Here is a 21808-nt window from a genome sequence, read left to right on the forward strand (position 1 = left end):
GAAAATTATCCCGCTACAGGGATTGGTAGCGTCAAAAAGTTAAATGAAAAATGATCCTCATCAATCTACACAATACCTCATAATGACAAAGTGAAAACAGGTTTTTACAAATTTTCGCAAATGTATTACAAAAAAACTAAACTGAAATTCCATTTGCTATGAGACCATTTGCTATGAGAATCCTTGAGATGTTTCTACAACTTGATTGGATTCCACCTGTGGTAAATTCTATTTATTGTACATGATTTGGAAAGGCACACACCTGTCTGTATAAGGTCCCACAGTTGACACCACGTCAGAGAAAAAAATGAAGCCACGAGGTCAAAGGAATTGTCCGTGGAGTTCAGAAACAAGATTGTGTTGAGGCACAGATCTGGGGAAGGGACTAAAACATGTATGCAGCATTGAAGGTCCTCAAGAACACAGTGGCCTCAATCAGTGGCCTCCATCTGACCCTTTTTTTCAATTTATGTCGCCTGAAATGACATACCCAAATCTAGCTCAGGACTTGAAGCAAGGACATGCATATTCTTGATACCATCTGAAAGGAAACACTTTGCAGTTTGTGGAAATGTGAAATTAATTAATTAATTAATTAACACATTAGATCTGGTAAAAAGAAAAAAGAAAGAAAGAAAAAAACATGGACCGATCCGTAGAGGTTAAATGGAAGAGGTTTGGAACCACCAAGACTCTTCCCAGAGCTGACTGCCCAGCCAAACTGAGCATTCGGTTCAGAAGAGCCTTGGTCAGGGAGGTGACCAAGAACCCAATAGTCACTGACAGAGCTCCAGAAATCCCCTGTGGAGAAGGTAGAAGATTCCAGAAGAACAACCATCTCTGCAGCACTCCACCAATCAGACCTTTATGGTAGCCAGACAGAAGCCACTCCACAGTAAAAGGCACATGCCAGTCCACTTTGAGTTTGCCAAAATGCACTTAAAAGACTTTCAGGGCACGAGTAACAAGATTCTCTGGTCTGATGAAACTAAGATTGAACCCTTTGGCCTGAATGCCAAGTGTCACATCTGGAGAAAACCTGGCACCATCCCTATTGTGAAGCATGGTCGTAGGGGTATGGGGTAAGTTGAACATAGGGACAGGGTAAGTTGAGTTTCCTTGGGGTACGTGGGAGATGTTGTCCAGTGACAGTTCGTGAAGGTTCAATGAAATGGGGGTGTGGTATATGGACACCTGCTCGCCGAACATCTCCTTCCAAAATCATTGGCATTAATATGGAGTTGGTCCCCTCTTTGCTACTATAACATCCTCCACTCCTCAGGTAAAATGTTCCACTCAATGTAGAAACATTGCTGCAGGGACTTGCTTCTATTCAGCCAGAAGAGCATTAGTTAAGTCGGGCACTGATATTGGGCGATTAGGCCTGGCTCGCAGTCGGCGTTCCAAGTCATCGCAAAGGTGTTCGATGGGTTTGAGGTCAGGGCTCTGTGCAGGTCAGTCAAGTTCTTCCACACTGATCACACCGTTGCCACAAAGTTGGAAGCACAAAATTGTCTAGAATGTCATTGTATGCTGTAGTGTTAACATTTCCCTTCACTAGGCGGCCTAGCCTAAACCATGAAAAACAGCCCCAGACAATTATTCCTCCTTCACCAAACTTTACAATTGTCACTATGCATTTGGGAAGGTAGCCTTCTCCTGGCATCTGCCAAACCCAGATTCGTTCGTCGGACTGCCAGATGGTAAAGTGTGATTCATCACTCCAGAGGACTTGTTTCCACTGCTCCAGAGTCCAAAGGCGGCGAGCTTAACACCACTCCAGCCGATGCATGGCATTGCGCTTGGTGATCTTAGGCTTGTGTGCGGCTGCGTGGCCATGGAAACCCATTTCATGAACCTCCAGACGAACAGTTTTTATGCTGACGTTGCTTCCAGAGGCAGTTTGGAAATCGATAGTGAGTGTTGCAACCGAGAACAGACGATTTATAAGTGCTACGTGCTTCAGCAGTTAGTGGTCCCATTCTGGGAACTTGTGTGGCCTACCTCTTCGCGGCTGAGCTGTTGTTTCCACTTCACAATAACAACACTTACAGATGACCGGGTCAGCTATAGCAGGACAAAAATTTGATGAACTGACTATTTAGAAAGGTGTCATCCTATGAGAGTGCACTCGATTTTATACACCTGTCAGCAATGTGTGTGGCTGAAACCTTTTGAGGATCTGAGGATGCCAAATCTTTTCAGTCTCCTGAGGGGGAATAGGCTTTGTTGTGCCCTCTTCATGACTGTCTTAAGAGTGTTTGGACCGTGATAGTTTGTTGGTGATGTAGACGCCAAGGAATCTGAAGCTCTAAACCTGCTCCACTGTAGCCCCGTCGATGAGAATGGGGGTGTGCTCGGTCCTCCTTTTCCTGTAGTCCATATCATCTACTTTATCTTTATCACGTTGAGAGAGAGGTTGTTGTCCTGGCACCAAACAACCAGATCTCTGACCTCCTACCTATAGGTTGTCTCATCATTGTCGGTGATCAGGCCTACCACTGTTGTGTCATCGGCAAACTTGATGATGGTGTTGGGAGTCGTGCCTGGCCATGCAGTCATGAGTGAACAGGGAGTACAGGACAGGACTGAGCATGCACCCTGTTTTGAGGGTCAGCGTGGCGGATGTGTTGTTACCTACCCTTACCACCTGGGAGCGGCCCATCAGGAAGTCCAGGATCCAGATGCAGAGGGAGATGTTTAGTCCCAGGGTCCTAGCTTAGTGATGAGCTTTGAGGGCACTATGGTGTTAAACGCCGAGCTGTAGTCAATAAATAGCATTCTCACATAGGTGATCTTTTTGTCCAAGTGAGAAAGGGCAGTATGGAGTGCAATAGAGATTGCATCATCTGTGGATCTGTTGGGGCGGTATGCAAATTGGAGTGGGTCTGGAGTTTCTTGGATAATGGTGTTGATGTGAGCCATGACCAGCCTTTCAAAGCACTTCATGGCTATAGATGTGAGAGGTACAGGTAGGTAGACATTTAGACAGGTTACCTTAGTGTTCTTGGAGAGAGGGACTATGGTGGTCTGCTTGAAACATGTTGGTATTACAGACTCAGTCAGGGAGAGGTTGAAAATGTCAGTGAAGACACTTGCCAGTTGATCAGCGCATGCTCAGAGTACACGACTTGGTAATCCGTCTGGCCCTACGGCCTTGTGAATGTTTAAAATTCTTACTCACATTGGCTACGTAGAGAGTGATCACACAGTCGTCTGAAACCGCCGTCTGGTAGTAGCCGAGCAAACTTGCAAACTGCCTGCTACTCAGCACACTATTGTCCTTCTAATCACTCGGACATCAATTCAAATGTAATTAAACATTTTATCAAACACTCCATGAGAGGCCATGAGCTCATGTTGCGCAACATTTCTATAGGCTATGCAATTGTGTGAGAAAACAGAGTGATGGCCTCTAATAAAAATAGGAGAATCCCATCACCTTTCTTTAGGCTTACTATATTTATTTCTTAACTTAACTTGCCTATAATTAAGCACATTGCTTCTCTTTACAACAGGAGTATAGTCTACCTGGCTGGTATGAATATGAACCATAGGAAAAGCATCCTCAATTCGCTAACCTGTTTTTGCCTATTGAGTGTAGATTGATGATGGGAAAAAAATATTTAATCTGGTTAAGAATAAGGCTGTAACGTAAAAAATGTGGAAAAAGTCAAGGGTTCTGAATACTTTCTGAAGGCACTGTATATATTTTTATTTTGGTTCCCCTTACCCCGCTCTCCCCTACTGGCAACAATGTGTGATTGTTAATGAGAGACAAATGGAGAGGAGGAAAAGAGGAGAGGATGATAAGATCAGTCTTACCTGTCCGAGGCTTCATGGAGCAAGTTAGTCATACTCTTGCTGGACAGGCAGCAAGCTTGATGAGAGGGTTTACTGTTACAGCTCTCCTACACACGCACCAGAGAGAGAAAGAGAGAGAGAGAAGTGACAGGTGAGTATGGGGGCTCCTATTTTCACGATAGACTGCAATGCTACAGTGTTGTGTGTTACCTGTCCAGCCATGTCCTCTTCTGTGAGGGTCCGCAGGCGGAGTGAGGGGTGATAGGAGGCATCGGGGGGTGAAAGTGGGGTAATGTCCTCCTCTACATCAGGTACTGGATCTGAAGTCCCCTCTGTAATCAAATACACAGGAAAAAATTATATACAGTATGACTCAATTATTTAGAAGGCCCAGTGCAGTCAAAAATGTTATTTTCCTGGGTTTTATACATATATTTCCACAGTATGAGGTTGGAATAATACTGTGAAATTGTGCAAATGTAATGCCCTACTTTTTTTTTTTTTTACATGAAAATTTGAAAAACTGGCAGTCTACTGCCCGACCATGTATTGGGCCCAACATTTGTCCTATGTCCCACTGTTCAGCAGCCTGATGGCCATCGGAATCAAATTTACCCTGCTACTATTCTTTATTTATTAAAAAAATATATATTAACCCACCCGCCACCACCCCTTTTCGGAGGACAAATATCTTTTTAGTTTTTTAATGCCCTTTTAGTGTAAGAGCCGTTTGAAAAGGCCGCCTGAAATTTAAGCCTGTTTTGGTAGGATAGAGTTTTGGCCTGCCTGGTGAAATCACCAGACGGTAAATTTGTTAATATATTAGAGGCTACTGCCCTATATACATAGACTTGAAATATATGGCCACTTTAATAATTTGGAACACTAGTCACTTTAATAATGTTTACATATTTTGCTCTACTCATACTGTATTCTACTGTATTTTAGTCTATGCCGCTCCGACATTGCTCGACCAAATATTTGTAAATTCTTAATTCCATTTCTTTACTTTGTGTATTGTTGTGAAATCGTTAGATATTACTTGTTAGATATTACTGCACTGTTGGAGCTAGAAACACAAGCATTTCGCTACACTTGCAATAATATCTGCTAAACATGTGTATGTGACCAATAAAATTTGATTTGATATGAAAGAGTTACAAACCTATCTGCCAATAAGAACTAGTTTTCAGTTTTCCCCTCCCCATTCAGACCACTCCCTGAAAGTCCGAGCAATTTTAGCTTGAGAAATTGCTCTTGTTAAGAAGGTATTTTTGTTCGTTTTCAATTAAAATGGTCAAAAATAATCATAGTAAGGTACTTAATTGTTACCCAGAAATGATTTGACATTGAGATACAAATGGCTGCATTGGGCCTTTAAGTACATTTTGTTTAGGATTTAGGCCTGTAGATTGAAATATTTACTTCGCTAAACATAGCTAAAAATAACACTTTTTAAGTATGAAACCCCAAAACAAATATTACTTTTGGATTAACTATCCCTATCTCACCAGGGGGAAGGTCCTCCTGCTGGACATCAGGTGAGGAACATGCAGAAGGGTTGGAGAATGGCTCGACATTGTCCGACATACGGGCTTCAATGAAGACTGACACATTTGATCCAGTGCAGGGAGCCATGTTGGATCCATTGCTGGTAGCCATGTTGACTTCAGGGCAGGAGGCCATATTTGATCCATGACAAGGTTCCATATTTGATCCAGGATAAGAGGCCATATTTGATCCAGGACAGGAAGCCATATTGGATCCAGGACAGACGGCCATGTTGTCTCCAGGGAAGGCCATAGAGAAGGATACATCAGTGCAGGGTGCTGTGTTGGCCCTTGGTATGTCTCTACAGATTGTGAGTTGGATGTTTCCCTCAGCCTGACGGAGGATATCCACCACCTTACAGTGGCTCAGACCTGATACTATTATACCATTCACCTAGAACACATTTGAATACAACAAGGACACATATTTAGTACAAATATACAGTTGAAGTCAGAAGTTTAAATACACTTAGGTCATTAAAACTTTTTTTCTCAACCACTCCAAAAATGTCTTGTTAAAACAAACTATAGTTCTGGCAAGTCGGTTAGGACATCTACTTTGTGCATGACACAAGTCTTTTTTCCAATAATTGTTTGCAGAGAGATTATTTCACTTATAATTCACTGTATCACAATTCCAGTGGGTCAGAATTTTGCATACACTAACTTGACTGTGCCTTAAAACAGCTTGGAAAAACCCGTCATGGCTTTAGAAGCTTCTGATAGGCTAATTGACATCATTTGAGTCAATTAGAGGTGTACCTGTGGATGTATTTCAAGGCCTACCTTCAAACTTTGTGCCTCTTTGCTTAACATCATGGGAAAATCAAAAGAAATCAGCCAAGACCTCAGAAAAAAAATTGTAGACCTCCACAAGTCTGGTTCACCCTTGGGAGCAATTTCCAAACGCCTGAAGGTACCATTTTCATCTGTACAAACAATAGCACGCAAGTATAAACATCATGGGACTACGCAGCCGTCATACGGGAAGGAGACGCGTTCTGTCTCCTAGAGATGAACGTACTTTGGTGCTAAAAAGTGCAAATAATTCCCAGAACAACAGCAAAGGACCTTGTGAAGATGCTGGAGGAAACGGGTACAAAAGTATCCATATCCACAGTAAAACGAGTCCTATATCTACATAACCTGAAAGGCCGTTTAGCAAGGAAGAAGCCACTGCGCCAGAACTGCCATAAAAAAAGCCAGACTATGGTTTGCAACTGCACATGGGGACAAAGTTCGTACTTTTTGGAGAAATATCCTCTGGTCTGATGAACAAAATAGAACTGATTGGCCATAATGACCATCGTTATGTTTGGAGGAAAAAGGGGGAGGCTTGCAAGCCGAAGAACACCATCCCAACTGTGAAGCATGGGGGTGGGAGCATCATTTTGTGGGGGTGGATAACGACCCCAAGCATACTTCCAAAGTTGCGGCAAAATGGTTTAAGGACAACAAAGTCAAGGTATTGGGTTGGCCATCACAAAGCCCTGACCTCAATCCTATAGAACATTTGTGGGCAGAACTGAAAAAGCGTGTGAGAGCAAGGAGGCCTACAAACCTGACTCAGTTACACCAGCTATGTCAGGAGGAATGGGCCAAAATTCACCCAACTTATTGTGGGATTTAAAAAGGCAAAGCTACCAAATACTAATTGAGTGGATGTAAACTTCTGATCCACTGGGTGATGAAAGAAATGAAAGCTGAAATAAATCATTCTCTCTACTATTATTCTGACATTTCACATTCTTAAAATTAAGTGGTGATCCTAACTGTCCTAAAACAGGGAATTTTACTAGGATTAAATGTCAGGAATTGTGAAAAACTGAGTTTAAATGTATTTGGCTAAGGTGTATGTAAAAGTCTGACTTCAACTGTATTAAAAGTCATGTTTGGACACATCATCAGTCATGGATGGATCAGTCATTGATAAGTCACGTGTGCGTTAGAGCTCTGCTACCCGACCAGAGCCCGAATAACTAGGGTACAGGCAGGGCTCGTCTATCGTCTATCACTAATATTTTGAAGCTGAACCCTTTGTTTGTGCTCTGCTGCACAGTACAGTCATATCTGACTAAGATCATAACGAAGTGCTTCAACCTCGTCAAATATAAGACAGGAGAGATTATTTCACAGAAAATGTTTAGAGTGACAAAAAATAGCTAACAGCTAAATGCTCACTTATGTCTCTTCATTGAGCAGAGCAGCCCAAGTGGAGCCGTTGCTATGGGATACTCACAGACTCAAAGCAGCCATGAGTAGAGCGCATGCAGAGCGAGCTGTGACCAGTGAGCGAGTGACAGACAGAGAGGAGCAACTAATGGATTTACTGTACTAACGGAGGAAGTTATTTCTGATTTAGAGTTTCTGTTCTGAATGTCGCAGGCATGGGTAGGCCTTGGGCTTAAAATGCATGCCTGTGCAGGGCTTTAGCGTGTGTGTACCTCGAGCAGTATGTCTCCCACTCTGAGCTGTCCATCCTGCTGCGCCATGCCTCCAGCGCATATCTCCTTCACTCTGAGCGTACTTCCGTTGCATCCTCCAATCAGAGCAAAGCCCAGACCCCCTCTCTCTGGTTTACACACATATATTTGCAAGATACAGCTCTGAGAGAGGGAGAGGTGGAAGTTACAAATCCAGTCATCGGGGTGAATGCCAACTTCCACTTAAGTCAAATTACTGTGAGAATTCTAGTTAGGAAGCCCTTATCCCGCGATACTTGCAATTACAATGTACCAATTAAGTAGACACTTTTATCCAGACTGCTATAAGAACATTCCCAATTCTCTGCCACAGGCTGAGGTAAGCAGTGTTTGAGCAGTAAAATATTAATGCATGAATCAGGTGAGAATGCCCACACAGGCCCCAAGCCGAGAGAACAGATGACTCTAGTTTCAACCTGTGTCATCAGAGAGAGAGAGAGAGAGAGAGAGAGAGAGAGAGAGAGAGAGAGAGAAATAGATAGAGAAAGAAAAGTTGGAGAAAGAGACAGAAAGAAAAGTTGGAGAAAGATGATAGATAAGAGAAAGAAAAGTTGGAGAAAGAGAGACAGCAAAAGAGAGAGAGTGATAGGTAGATAGAGAGACAGAGAGTGAGAGCTAACACTTACGTCTTGATCGGAGGTGACAGAGAGAAGTGGTCTGAATTTCCCAGTGGTCTCGGGCACGGCTTTAGCTACAGGACAAACAGAGAGACAGAACAAAATATTTCCATTTCAACGGACAAAAAAGGTTTGCTATATTATGTAACCAAAAGGCCAGTGTGGCAGGTAAGGTAAATGATAGCTCCTGCTCAATGTTCCTGAATCCTGCTCAATGTAACTTAATCTACTGAGAGATAAAAAAATAAAAAAAACTTGCAAGTATTAGAAACATACATCATCAATAATTCATAAGCAAAAGTACCACAACCAATACAGACGTATGATCAAACAAGATCAATCTAACACGTATTCATTCCTGTTTGACCTTGGATAATGTTCTATCCCTCCAGTCACACAAAAAAAAGCCTCTGCAAAAGCTGTCCACGTCAAACAAAAGTAAAACATTCCCCCTGGTGATGATATATTCAGAACAGGACAGGAACTCACGTTGACCTCTCTCCTCTGTGGCCATTTTGGTGCGTAGGTGTCCTCTCGAACAGGTAGACAACACTGGCCTTTCAGACTGCCCCTCTCTTGTCCCTCTACCTCACCCCTCACAGTCAACAAACAACTAGTGTGTGTGTGTGTGGTCTAATACCCCAGTGGAGGTTTAGATGCTCTGTAATAATTAATCCTGCAGTGGCAGCACAGGCCCTGTCCGTCAACAAACACACACACACTGTCTGTCAGCACCGGGCTACGGCTACAAACACAGACAAAGAGATGAGAGGAGAGAGACCAATAACAAATATTAGCGAGAGAGAGAGGTCCCACTGAAATATTCCCTTTGCTCCTCCTTCTTCCACTCTCTCAGGTCACTGAGACCTGGACACAGACAGACAGGACACAGAATCACACACCGTAATGTTGAAAGACCAAACCATGAAGCTTCTGTCTCAGGTAATATGGTTATCTAACCTGGTAATGATTGATCTGAGAATAGCATCTACTTCGTCAATGAGGCATCAACCTGCCTGGTTACAAACTTCTCATTCCATCAACTTAACCCATTGCAACACTTAGCCAACATTCCAGTGTTTCAGTTCGTGTCTGTTTCTATGTGAACCAGCAGTCACATACACCGAGAGTCCTGAACTGAACATAGTGGTCACCGGGAGGTTAAAGCATCTCAGTACATGATCTTATACGCACCATTACTCTTGGCTTTGGGAGTCACAGGCTGGTCATCTCTACAAGAAACAAGAAAGAAAGCAAACAGACGGATCATTTAACAAAAAAAATGCATGCATTCCTACAAAACACACACACACATTCAGGCAACCCCACACACCTGGTGGCCTTAAGTTTCACTTTGCGCGGAGCAGTCTCGCAGGCCTTGACAGCGTCCTCCAGAGTCATTCCCATGGTGCATCGGCCACAGATGTACAGGATCCTGTCGTTTGGTTGGACGCTGCCTTCCTCACAGGCAGGTGAACCAGGAACCACCTCCAGACAGTAGATCCCCTGCCATTTGCTGCCTATACCACCCGTCAGCTTTATACCTGAGAGACGTGTTCATTGGGGACAAAAACAGAAGAAAACAGAGTAACCAGAGGATATACAACCTAAACAACTGAATGTTTTCCATTGCAAAGTGTTTGCTATGGCGTGCCCTAATGAGCACCATCCAGATATTAGCGATATAATACAGACAGAAAGGTTGAAATTGTAACAGAGCACCTTTTCCCTGCACCTGTGCATCTGTTACGCACAGCAGGTGTGTCTTCTTAAGTCCGTGCCTCCTTAATGAGTTTGTACAGCACCGACGAAGGCATAGAAGCCGAAACGTACGCTCCTTTCTTTGTTTAGCACTTCGCAACGAGGATCTTTTAATAACCGTTTGAGGATGGATTAAATGTAAGTATATTTTTGCATCTCGACCTCCTTGGTTTTCCCTTTACATGGTTTGAGTACCTATGTAGTTCTACACAGATTTTTTTCTCCCACGCACCGGTCACCATACATTGCAGCCTGAGCGCAGACCCTCACACTGGCTTCCCATATTATAGTTCTCCCATCTGATAAATACTAATAGTCACGCTCCCATTCAGTGTTTTACCAAGCTGTCCAGTCGGTGTCTTGTGCAGTATGATGTCTTGCAGGTTGTCTGGAAAAGGTGGAGCGATCAGGTTGGTCACCGCCCTCCCCAGGATCAAACTCAGTCTCCTAGGAGACGACCTCAGGATCGACATGGCAACCTCATCCGTCACATTCGTCATATCTTGGCCGTTGACCTGGGAGTGGGGAATATGGGAGAGACAGGTAAAGATACTGTGTGCCTATGTGTATGTGTTTGTCCATGTGTGTGTGCCGATGTGTGTGTGCATACCGTGACTAGTCTGTCCCCTGGTCTTAGCCGTCCGTCCGTCTTAGCAGGGTTGTCCAGTATGTCCTGAATGTAGTAGCAGGCATCCAGTTTGCTGCGTGTGATGGTGAACCCAAAGCTACCGCTCCACGACTTGGTCAGAACCACACACATCTCAAATTCCTTCATCATGCCCTGGATGGAAAACACAAAAGACAGTGTCCAGGCCTTTGTTCTATTTTCTATCTCTGCTGTTTTCTTTAGGGTTTAGGCTTGGGTTTTTGTGAACGCAGTTGTGAAAAGTGCTATTTCATTTTTTTGTCATTGTTTTTATAATTTTTTAATTAAAATTCAACTTAATTTAACTAGGAAAGTGAGTTAAGAAAAAATATATTATTTACAATGACGGCCTACACCGGCGACGCGGGGCCAATTGGGATTCCCTATGGGAGTCCCAATCACGGCCAGATGTGATACAACCTGGATTAGAACTAGGGGCTGTAGTGAGTCTACAGTCCCTGGTTCAAGATTCAGACCGCTGCCCCACTCGGGATCCCTATGAATAAAGTTCAATCACATGTCACTAGAACAAAAAATTCATCTGCACACTGGTATATCCTTCCAAAGTGTTGTTTAATCGGACAACATTTCAACCCAAAACTAGGGCTGCGTCAGGAAAATATTCCTGACAGATATATTTTTTGTTCTACATTATCCTCTTTAATCCAGCATCTAGGAAAGTGATTTTATGGATGTGAGTAAACAAAAAAAAAAAAAAAAAAAGTAATGTCTTTGACATTAAGTCTCACTTTTCTGGGATCCTCCTCATTCTCATCCTCATCTTCGTCCTCCTCCCCTTCTGTCTCCTGTCTCCAGGTAGGGTGTGTGTGTGGGAGAGGTGCAGCCTGAATGGGGGGAGAGAGTGAGGACAAGGGAGGCTGGGGAGAGGGGTGGCGTGCGGAGGGTTGCGAGGGGGGCAATGTGTCAGGGGGCTGGGGATTGTATTGGATGACTGAACGAGTGATGTTGGAGGCATTGGTAGTCTTGAATGTGATGCTGTGTTTACGATCGGAGGTGATGCTGTGTTTACGATCGAAGGTGATGCTGTGTTTACGATCGGAGGTGATGCTGTGTTTACGATCGGAGGTGATGCTGTGTTTGCAATCAGAGATCCTGGAGTTGGGGTTGGAGGTATGGGAGGAGAGGCTGGGAAGAGGAGGTGTAGCATGCTGGGGCTGGAGAGGATGCACTGAGTGGCTGATGTTGAGGTCAGACATCCTAGAGGAAAGGCTGGATGTAGGCTTAGAGGAGGGCTGAGCTGGTGTCTGCTGGACAGAGGTGGTTTGCAATGACAAATTGGGGTTTGTTGAGCTTGTGGTTTGCGAGGACAAGCTGTGGGGGATGGAAGTACTTTTGGGGGTGGTGGATCGGACCCTAGTGGGGGGGGTGGATCTGGTCCTGGAGGCATGAGAGGTAGTGTGTGGAGCCACACTGGGGGTACATGAGGTGTTTGAGGTAAGGCTAGAGGGCCTGTCCGAAGTCGAACTGATGGTCAAGTACTCTTTATCAGACAGAATGGTTATTCCATCACCCATAAGGCAGTATGTTAAACTGCCGTCCGCCTCTTCTCTGATGCCACTGGAAGTACATACAGGGTTAATTAACAGTTGTGTGTGTGTGTGTGTTTGTCTTTGTATTTATTTGCATTTAATTGATCCTTTAATTACACAGGTAAATCGCATTGAAAATAAACATTTATTTTACAAGAGCGACCTGTTTCTAAAAGGCAGCAATCAAAAATTAGTTCTGTACTTAAAATGTTACATCAACGTTACCTGGTGTACACGGGACTAGTACTGGTCTTGGCCCCGACAGATGCCGAGCTCATTTCTTCGGAACCTTCCTCGTCCACAACCGACAACTCTTCACTGTCTCCTGCGTCACTTCTGCTGGCGAGGGAGATGGGGGAAGGGGGTGAGGGAGAGGGTGAGGAAGGCTGGTTCTCAGCTGCGTCCATCTCACTGTCTTGACTATCCTGACTCTGTTGAGTCTTCGGACCTCCAGAGGGCTCAGGGGACTTGTCTGTTTGTCTGGCCTGCCTGGAGGCTTGGTCCTGGGCTTGTGATGTCTGCATTGGCTCCTTCTGAGCCTGGTTTTCCTGGTTGTACTGACGGTTCTGGTATGCCTGTAGCTTGAGCAGCTGGCTATAATCTTCCCCTAGCCTGATGTCTAGAGACTTGGACCTCACCCCACGGGTTGGAGACAAGAAAGGAACCTATTTAAAGAGAGAGATACCACTCAGTGCTCAATTCTCAGTGCTCAGTGTGTGTAGGTGTGTGGGTGCATGTGTCTATTTATCTGTGAGCCTGTTTTTCTCTGTGTGTGAGTGAGTGTGTGTGTGTGTGTGTGTGTACTCACCAGTGTGTCAGCATCCAGTTGAGACAGTACTCCAAGAGCAGGTCTGCAGAGAGTCAGGTGGACCTCAGACGGAGGCCCACGGAGCAGGAACAACACCCTCTGTGGATGAGCGGTAAAAGGGTCAGTACAAGGAATTTTTGGGTATGTGTGTGGTTCAGTCTGCTGGGGTGGGCAGGGGCATATTGGTCGGGAGTTCTCTGTATCTGCTGCATTTATTTGTCAACGTACTTTGTGCACTAACGTAAATATGTATGGTTATTTTGGCGGGCCACAGACACATGCAGTACCCCTTTGCCACCAAGCATTCCCATGACAACAGCTAATTTGCATGTTAACGACACTGCCGTCTCAGTCCGACCGCTGTGTAATCCATAGTTCAGAGCCATAGGTGAGACGTGCAGAGTTCATTTCTGATAGATCAGATTAGGGGATTAACTGCGATGTGGCACAGAGAGCAAAGGAGGTAGAGAGAGAGAATGCTGAATAAAGCACGGAGCTAACATACAGAGAGACGCACTGCATTCTAACACTAAACTAAACCTCTTTTCAGAAACTACAACCAAATATTGCATGCACTAGCTAGATACCTAGATGACACGAACGGAACTACCCAAACTCTCTGGTTAAAATCGCTCGCCTCCTCTTAAGCACCACCTCCACGAAATCATCACTTGTCAAAATAATCTGTGATGCCGGTGCGCCAAATCATAATTCGTTAAAGGAACATACAAAAAGACAAAGAACGCCATTGGTGACGCTCTTGCGCCTCATCGGTAGACCCCCCCCCCCCCTCTCAGATTCAGCAAGGCACGCCAACATATGAAAATATTTAACACCGAACCCTGACATTCACAACCTAATCTCAATACAACGCTAACTCTAACCACCTCATTCACACTCACCAACAGGACACAATTCTTCATATCTGGTTTGAAGGACAAAGATAAAGAGATTTGTACAAGAAAGACATTGTGTACCTGGTAGCTGAGGCCTTTAACCCATTGTCCATTAACAGCCAATATGACGTCTCCTTCTCTGATCTGTCCTGACTCCTTGGCTGGTTGACCCTGGAAAAGGGTTTTGATCCGCACCACACTGCTGCCCTGGTCACAACCACTGTTCAACTCACTGATGTAGAAGCTGAAGCCCAAACCACACAGGCTCTTCTTCAACAGCACCTCCAGAGTGTTGTCTGAGAAGAGCGCAAAGGGTCATCATTATTTTCAGAGTGTTTGAGAGAGGGGGAGGGTGATTCAGCTTCACATCATTATTTACATGCTCCAACAAGCATTTTCTGCTGTTAAACTCATTCCATTTCATTGTAGCCCTCCACCAGACTGGAATGTGTGTAAAACAGTAAAACCAAGACCGAGGTCTGTACATATGTACGGACGCACGCATACGCACAGTGCTGACACACACGCACGTGCAGACACACACTGAGCTATAAGGCATCAGTGTGTCAGCTCTCAGGGGACTGGGGGTGTGTCGGGGCTGTCTGTGACAGCCAACACAATGTAGCTGTCAGATAAGTCACAGCCACCTCGGGGGAGTCTGTGTGTGTCTGCCTGGTTGTGTGCCTTTGTGTTTGTGTATGTGTGTGCCCTCTCCTCTCACCATCAGTGACAAAGCTGTAGTCCTTGGTCTTGCCACTCAAGGTCATCTCCATGGAGCTGTCTCTCCTGAGACTTCCTGATTGGCTCTGTGAAGCTGAGCGGGGGCGATTCGCTCCCGCCCCCAACACCACCTGGGGCTCCCTCTCTAAAAGCAGACTCACCACCTAACACACACACACACACACACACCACACACACACACACACAGTGAACATACACACAGCGTTCATACACACACAATGATCATGCACACAGAAAAAACAAAACAGCTAAAATCACAGAATTCTGTCCGACAATAGGGAGAAAGCGTTAAGACAGTGCTGTTTAGAGACTCATTATGCTAGTGAAGTCATGTGAGAAAATAGCTAGATTTGTTATGTTATTTGTTTTTGTCCTGGAATCTGGGAGTTACGTAACCCAGTGATTAGACAGGGGGTGACTGGGCTAAGCTAAGCTGTCTGTCAACACTATGTTAGAGATGTGGCCCAGGTGTCAGTGTAGAGCATGCTAACGTCAGCAAGCCTAAAGGCTGAGGCTAAAGCTTATTAGCAAAGGCTAAAATAACAACAGCTGTAAACATATGGTTTGCCCTGCCACTGCCAAGAGAGAAGGAGAGAGAACTAAAGAGAGGCGAGACTAAAGAAAGATGGAGTGTGTGCGTGCATCGTACCTCTCCAGTCTTCTTCAGGCACTCCACGGCCTGTTTGTGTGTTACACCTCGTAGGTTGGACCCATCAACTTCCAGCAGTCGGTCACCTGTCATACATACGCACATGATTGATTAGTGATGTCTGGTTACCTATTTGAATGTGTGAAGCTAGTCTGGTATTGGTTGAGTAGTGATGTTTGGTTACCTATCTGAATGCGCCCGTCCTGCTCAGCAGCGGCCCCTGGCACCAGACTCTTGATGTATATCCCCTCGTAACGAACACAGGTGTTCATTCCACCCTGTAGGGCACAACCCATACTGTATCCCATACTGTACTGTATATATTATATCATAGCTTCTACCCCTGGCCCTAGCCTCAGACTACTGCCTCTAAAACTAACACGGGTGTTGACTCCCCTATAGAGAACATATAACATACTGCATTAAGTATAGGAGACTGCGAGTAGGGGCTAGGCAAAGGCACCTAGGGATTGTTTTGATCATGACCCCTAAACCTAAACCCTAGCCTGACCCCTAACCTCCACCCTATAGAAGAATGTGTACTGTAGATTGGTGTAACTGAGACAGTAGTAGTATTATAGGTGGAAATGAGGAATATAATTACTAGAAGCGACAAAGCAATTTCACTGGAACACTCATGGGTACACGTTCTAGTTATTCTGTTTCTATGGCATGGCCAAGGTGTGGAGTTGGGAAGCACTACTGTAACATATATAGATTTACTCACAGCTACACTTATACCCAGGCTGCCGTTGGCCTTCTTCAGCTCCACCACAAGCTGTTCCCTGGCTCTCAGACTGCAGAGAGAGGGAGACCTGGAACGCACCTCCTGGAGGGGGAGGGAGAGGGAGAGAAAGAGAGAGACAGGAGGGGAAAATGGGGAGACAGTGAGAGGGACAGAGAGAGATATAGGGGAGGTGGTAAGGGGTAGGGGGGTGTGTGAGAGAAAGAGAGAGAAAATGAACGAATGCCAAGAATGCTATCACGTCGTGAATTCTACAGCTCGTTTACAATAATGTCGTACAAATAAACGTATTCCAAATTTCCTGAACTCCAGCCTTAATCCAGTTATCCATTAGCCACGAACATGACCGGCTAACCTATTATCCCATTAAGTCTCTGGAACAAGTAGCATTTTCCAAGAATTTCCCCTCGGGGACAAAAAAAAAATAATCACATCCTATACCACACAACCATTCTGTTAAGGTTGTCAATAGCGTTAAAACACACTAAATTCATATGAACAACACAACCCTTCACTTGACCTCTTCACCCAAGGGTTTCCAGCATACACAGCTTTCGACAGCTGCTTGGCTATAGCTATATCATGGACTTAATGAGCCATTCGCATTTTCACTGTACCGGCCGTGTGTACTTAAGGGTGTTTCTCATACAACCGTGCTTCTACACTTTCATGCTCAGAGTTTGTTCTCCACGAGTGTTCTATTGAGTACGTTCTTGTGGGGACGAGAGTGCGGAGAAAGCATCAAATATTACATTTGATATTGCACTCGCACTCCGTTGCTACCGTATTCCCTCACGCTGCACATTCCCATTCACTGAACCTGCTTCCAGCCAGGGCAATGGCAAAAGAGATGAAACAAGATATACATAAAGCAAACTTTTTACTTCATAATTACCAGCTAGCTATATGTGAATCGTATTAATCTAGCTGGCAACCAATTTTTCGTGGCTAGCTAGCTAGTTTGCACTATTGACTTAAACATGCCAAAATGAACACAGTTCATATTTATGAATGTATCAAGATACAACGTTTCAGGCAACGTATGAGATGTGAATGGGCAACATTTAATTCTGCGTCAGAGTTTATTTTCTCTCGCTCCAGCTCAAATAATGTCTGCCATTGTTTTCAAGAAATGTTGCATTGTTTTTTTTTTAAGTGGTTGAGTCATATTTCTGTGCATACTTTCCTTTGAAGCTTGCATCAATGCATTATTCAAAATGTGTACAAATGGAGTTCTCATCCGATAGGTGCCCTCCTTGCTCCGTTTCGAGTGTTCTGTTTTGGACTCATGTTCCCGACCGCATATGCTCAGAGTTGATTGATCGGAGCACGGTAGTATACATATTGAGAAACACCCTAAGACTTACGTGGCTTAATCTTTGAGCCATTGAATGAGTCATTCACAGTTTCACTGTACCGTCCGTGTGCACTTAGACTTGCATGGCTTAATCTTTGAGACAAGCATCAACCAGGTAGGATGTGTTGCACTGTACATCAGAGACTGTTCATTAGTGTTACCGACCATCTGAAATGCTTGTTGGTGAACGTGAGACACCTGAGACTCGCACAGCACATATCTGCTATTACATTGTGTGGTGTACTCACCGCCACAATCACCACATCAGGATGAACTCTTTGAACATCTAATATCCTCATCTGATCTGCTCCGTACTAAGTACCCAGACATCGGACAACTCTTGGGAACTTCAACCGCCTCAGTGTCAATGGAATCTGCCTTGGATAATAAACTGTCAGGTAGTTCAGAACAACACCAGAGGTGAAGCCATCCTGACATGATTGTCACCAACATAAAGACATCGTACTTGAAGTCTGAGCTTGCTCAGGAATGGCAGCGGGCAGGTGTGAGTGCATCTGCACGCACAGTGAGGTGAAGACTTTTGGAGGATGGCCTGGTGTCAAGAAGGGCAGCAAATAAGGCACTTCTCTCCAGGAAAAACATCCGGGACAGACTTATATTCTGCAAAATGTACAGGGATTGGACTGCTGAGGACTGGGGTAAAGTTATTTTCTCTGATGAATCCCCATTCCTATTGTTTGGGGCATCCGGAAAAAAGCCAATAGCATTTATTCTCGGAGCGCGCTGCCCATAGAACCATGTACAACAGCTTATATATCACATATGACGTCATAGGTTTTTAAAATGTATCTCCTCCTCTTGACCAGGACAAAGCAGGTTCAAAAGTTAATTCCAACCTACTAGCGCACACTCATGACACACACTATATATGGATTAACTCCTGAAGTCTCACCATAATTTATCACTACTTAGCAGACAGTTCCAGATACGGAAATCCTGGAGAGGCTCTCGCTGTCTTATTTTATCGCCACAGAGTTATAGTTGAGTCGGTTCACACATAGGTTAATGAACCTCTTTGCTTACTTAAGACACACACACACATTCCTTCCTACACAATGGTTATCATTTCGAATTACCCCTTATCCATGCTACATAACCTCTTTCCTAGGAACTAACATTATGAATCGGATATTGTAAAACAGGGTAGAGTTTAATTAGTTATAGTTCTATTTAAATGTAGTCATTATTCATAAAATTCCTAACAGTCTTGAAAAAGAAGGGTCAACACTGCAAATATTGACTCTATGCATCAACTGCATATAATTGTCAATAAAAGCCTTTGACACCTATGAAATGTTTGTAATTATACTTCAGTATTCCATAGTAACATCTGACAAAAATATCAAAAGACACTGAAGCAGCAAACTTTGTCGAAATTAATATTTGTGTCGATCTCAAAACTTTTGGCCCAAAAAAAACAACTTTTTTTGACTGTAGAGTAAAATCCATGTGCAACACAGCAAAATAAGCTGACCGAAAGAACTTTAAAAGAACTTTCCTGGAATCCATCGCCAGCACTTGTCGGCAATCGCAAACACCATCAACACAAAGTTTGTCAAGATGTCCTAGTCATTTACACTCCTCAAACATTCAGCTCTGTCTCCTTTCCTGCCAGCCCCCTCACTGCCCACCATTTCATTGGGGGATCTGTATAGTAGACTGGCCTCCATCAACTGTCATAAATCCCCTGGCCTAGACATGATTCCTCCAAGAATATTGAAGGAGTTTGCATGCGAGATCAGCGTTCCTCTCTGTGACGTCATCAACAGGTCCATAAGTTATCATCCCTGGACAATGGAAAGAGACTACTGTTGTCCCCATTCCGAAATCTACCCCACAAAACATTGAATAACTGAGGCCGATCTCATTAACATCTCAACTGTGAACAGTTTTCTGCACACTGGATCCTGAGGGACATCACACCGAAACTAGATCCTACGCAGTTTGGCAGCCGACAGAACTGTTCCATGGCACACTGCCTGGTCAGTACGATGAACTTTGTAACACTTTACTTTAGGTGTCCTTATGAATGCATATCAATCAATCAAATGTATTTATAAAGCCCTTTTTACATCAGCCGATGTCACAAAGTGCTGTACAGAAACCCAGCCAAAACCCCAAACAGCAAGCAATGCAGATGTAGAAGCACAGTGGCTAAAACTCCCTAGAAAGGCCAGAACCTAGGAAGAAACCTAGAGGAACCAGGCATAAAGCCTTTATGACAGCTACATAACACATTATAGCATTTGTCATAAGCAGTTTTGAATTGTTATGAGTAACAGCATAAGATTATATAAAACTAGTCATAATGGGTGTTCTAGATGACTGTTCATCCTGTTGTCATATGATTGAATGTCAACTGTTAATAACAACTGCTATTACACAGTCTGCATGACAAATATGATATTACATGCTACGTAAGAGTCTACATATCAGGTGCTATAACAGGTGTTATGTAATTTACCAACCTCTGCGTCACAATATTACAGTTAAATGAAATGATTGGCATCATAACCATGTCAAATGCCATTAAAGTGTGCACAGACTCTTTAACATCAAACTCTGACGCCCTCTGGTGGCATTTTCTAAACAACGCATAACATTGTATACTACCCTCATTAAGTACATTTCAGTTTCAAAACTACAAGTCCTACAAACACATGCTTAATACTGTTAGAAGGTTAAGAACTGAGAACACAGAGGCCAGTGCACTTCAGAGCTAAAACCAAGCTATGAGGTCGAAGGAATTGTCCGTAGAGCTCCGAGACAGGACTGTGTCGAGGCGCAGATCTGGGAAAGGGTATGAGAACATTTCTGCAGCATTGAAGATCCCTAAGACCACAGTGGCCACCATTCTTAAATGGAAGAAGTTTAGAACCACCAAGACTCTTCCTAGAGCTTGCAGCCCGGCCAAACTAAACAATCATGGGAGAATGGCCTTGGTCGGGAGGTAACCAAGAACCTGATGGTCACTCTGACAGAGCTCCAGAGTTCCTCTGTGGAGATGGGACATTCCTGAAGGACAACCATCTCTGCATGGTAGAGTGGCCATAAGGAAGCCACTCCTCAGAAAGAGGCCCATGACAGACTGCTTGGAGTTTGCCAAAAGGTGCCTAAAGGACTCAGACCATGAGAAACAAGATTTTCTGGTCTGACGAAACCAAGATTGAACTATTTGGCCTGAATGCCAAGTGTCACGTCTGCAGGACATCTGGCACCATCCCTACGCTGAAACAATGTGGTGGCAACATCATGCTGTGGGGATGTTTTCCAGCGGCAGGGATTGGGAGACTAGTCAGGATCTAGGGGAAAGATGAACAGAGAAAGGTACCGAGCGATCCTTGATGAAAAGCGCTCTGGAGCAGGTTAGGACCTCAGACTGGGGCGAAGGTTCACTTTTCAACAGGACAACGACCCTAAGCACACAGCCAAGACAACACTGGAGTGGCTTTGGGACAAGTCTCTGAATGTCCTAGACTGGTCCAGCAAGAGCCCGGACTTTAACCCGATCTAACATCTCTGGAGATCTGAAAATAGCTTTGTAGCAACGCACCCCATCCAACCTGACAGAGCTTGAGAGGATCTGCAGAGAAGAATGGGAGAAACTCCCCAAATACATGTGTGCCAAGTTTGTAGCGTCATACCCAAGAAGACTCGAGGCTGTAATCGCTGCCAAAGATGCGTCAACAAAGAACTGAGTAAAGGGTCTGAATACTTATGTAAATTTGATATCAGTTTTAATTTTTAATACATTTGCAAACATTTCTAAAAACCTGTTTTTGCTTTGACATTATGGAGTATTGTGTGTAGATTGATGAGGGGGAAAAACTGTTTATTCCATTTTAGATTAATTTTGAATTAAATTAGCTAGAAAATCTATGGCAAGACTTGAAAGTGGCTGGCTAGCAATGATCAACAACCAACTTGAGAGAGCTTGAAGAATTTGAAAAATAACAAAGCTCTTAAAGACTTACCCAGAAAGACTCAGAGCTGTAATCGCTGCCAAAGGTGATTCTGACACGTATTGACTCAGGGGTGTGAATACTTATGTAAATAAGATACACTACATGACCAAAAGTATGTGGACACCTGCTTGTTTGAACATCTCCTTCCAAAATCATGGGCATTAATATGGAGTTGGTCCCCCTTCTCTGCTACTCTTCTGGGGAGGCTTTGCACT

At 44.1% G+C, this 21808-nt stretch overlaps 1 protein-coding gene across 1 annotated transcript in view; it reads right to left on the bottom strand.

Moving 5' to 3' along the window:
- ptpn20 (protein tyrosine phosphatase non-receptor type 20) overlaps window positions 1-21808 on the bottom strand; it is a 91305-nt gene that overhangs the window by 17823 nt on the left and 51674 nt on the right. Inside the window, exons 22-40 of the mRNA XM_036981604.2 lie at window positions 16233-16334; window positions 15690-15783; window positions 15506-15591; window positions 14837-14999; window positions 14197-14411; window positions 13220-13318; window positions 12637-13076; window positions 11611-12439; window positions 10826-10996; window positions 10556-10730; window positions 9730-9998; window positions 9525-9552; window positions 9271-9321; window positions 8944-9042; window positions 8464-8528; window positions 7799-7960; window positions 5316-5748; window positions 4015-4136; window positions 3826-3911 (exon numbers count right to left, since the gene is read on the bottom strand). Coding sequence (XP_036837499.2) covers window positions 3826-3911; window positions 4015-4136; window positions 5316-5748; window positions 7799-7960; window positions 8464-8528; window positions 8944-9042; window positions 9271-9321; window positions 9525-9552; window positions 9730-9998; window positions 10556-10730; window positions 10826-10996; window positions 11611-12439; window positions 12637-13076; window positions 13220-13318; window positions 14197-14411; window positions 14837-14999; window positions 15506-15591; window positions 15690-15783; window positions 16233-16334 — 3689 coding nt within the window. The remainder of the gene's footprint in view (window positions 1-3825; window positions 3912-4014; window positions 4137-5315; window positions 5749-7798; window positions 7961-8463; window positions 8529-8943; window positions 9043-9270; window positions 9322-9524; window positions 9553-9729; window positions 9999-10555; window positions 10731-10825; window positions 10997-11610; window positions 12440-12636; window positions 13077-13219; window positions 13319-14196; window positions 14412-14836; window positions 15000-15505; window positions 15592-15689; window positions 15784-16232; window positions 16335-21808) is intronic.

The sequence above is a fragment of the Oncorhynchus mykiss genome, chromosome 1 (assembly GCF_057628025.1).
Source record: "Oncorhynchus mykiss isolate SJ-2025 chromosome 1, ASM5762802v1, whole genome shotgun sequence".
NCBI classification, from domain to species: Eukaryota; Metazoa; Chordata; class Actinopteri; order Salmoniformes; family Salmonidae; genus Oncorhynchus; species Oncorhynchus mykiss.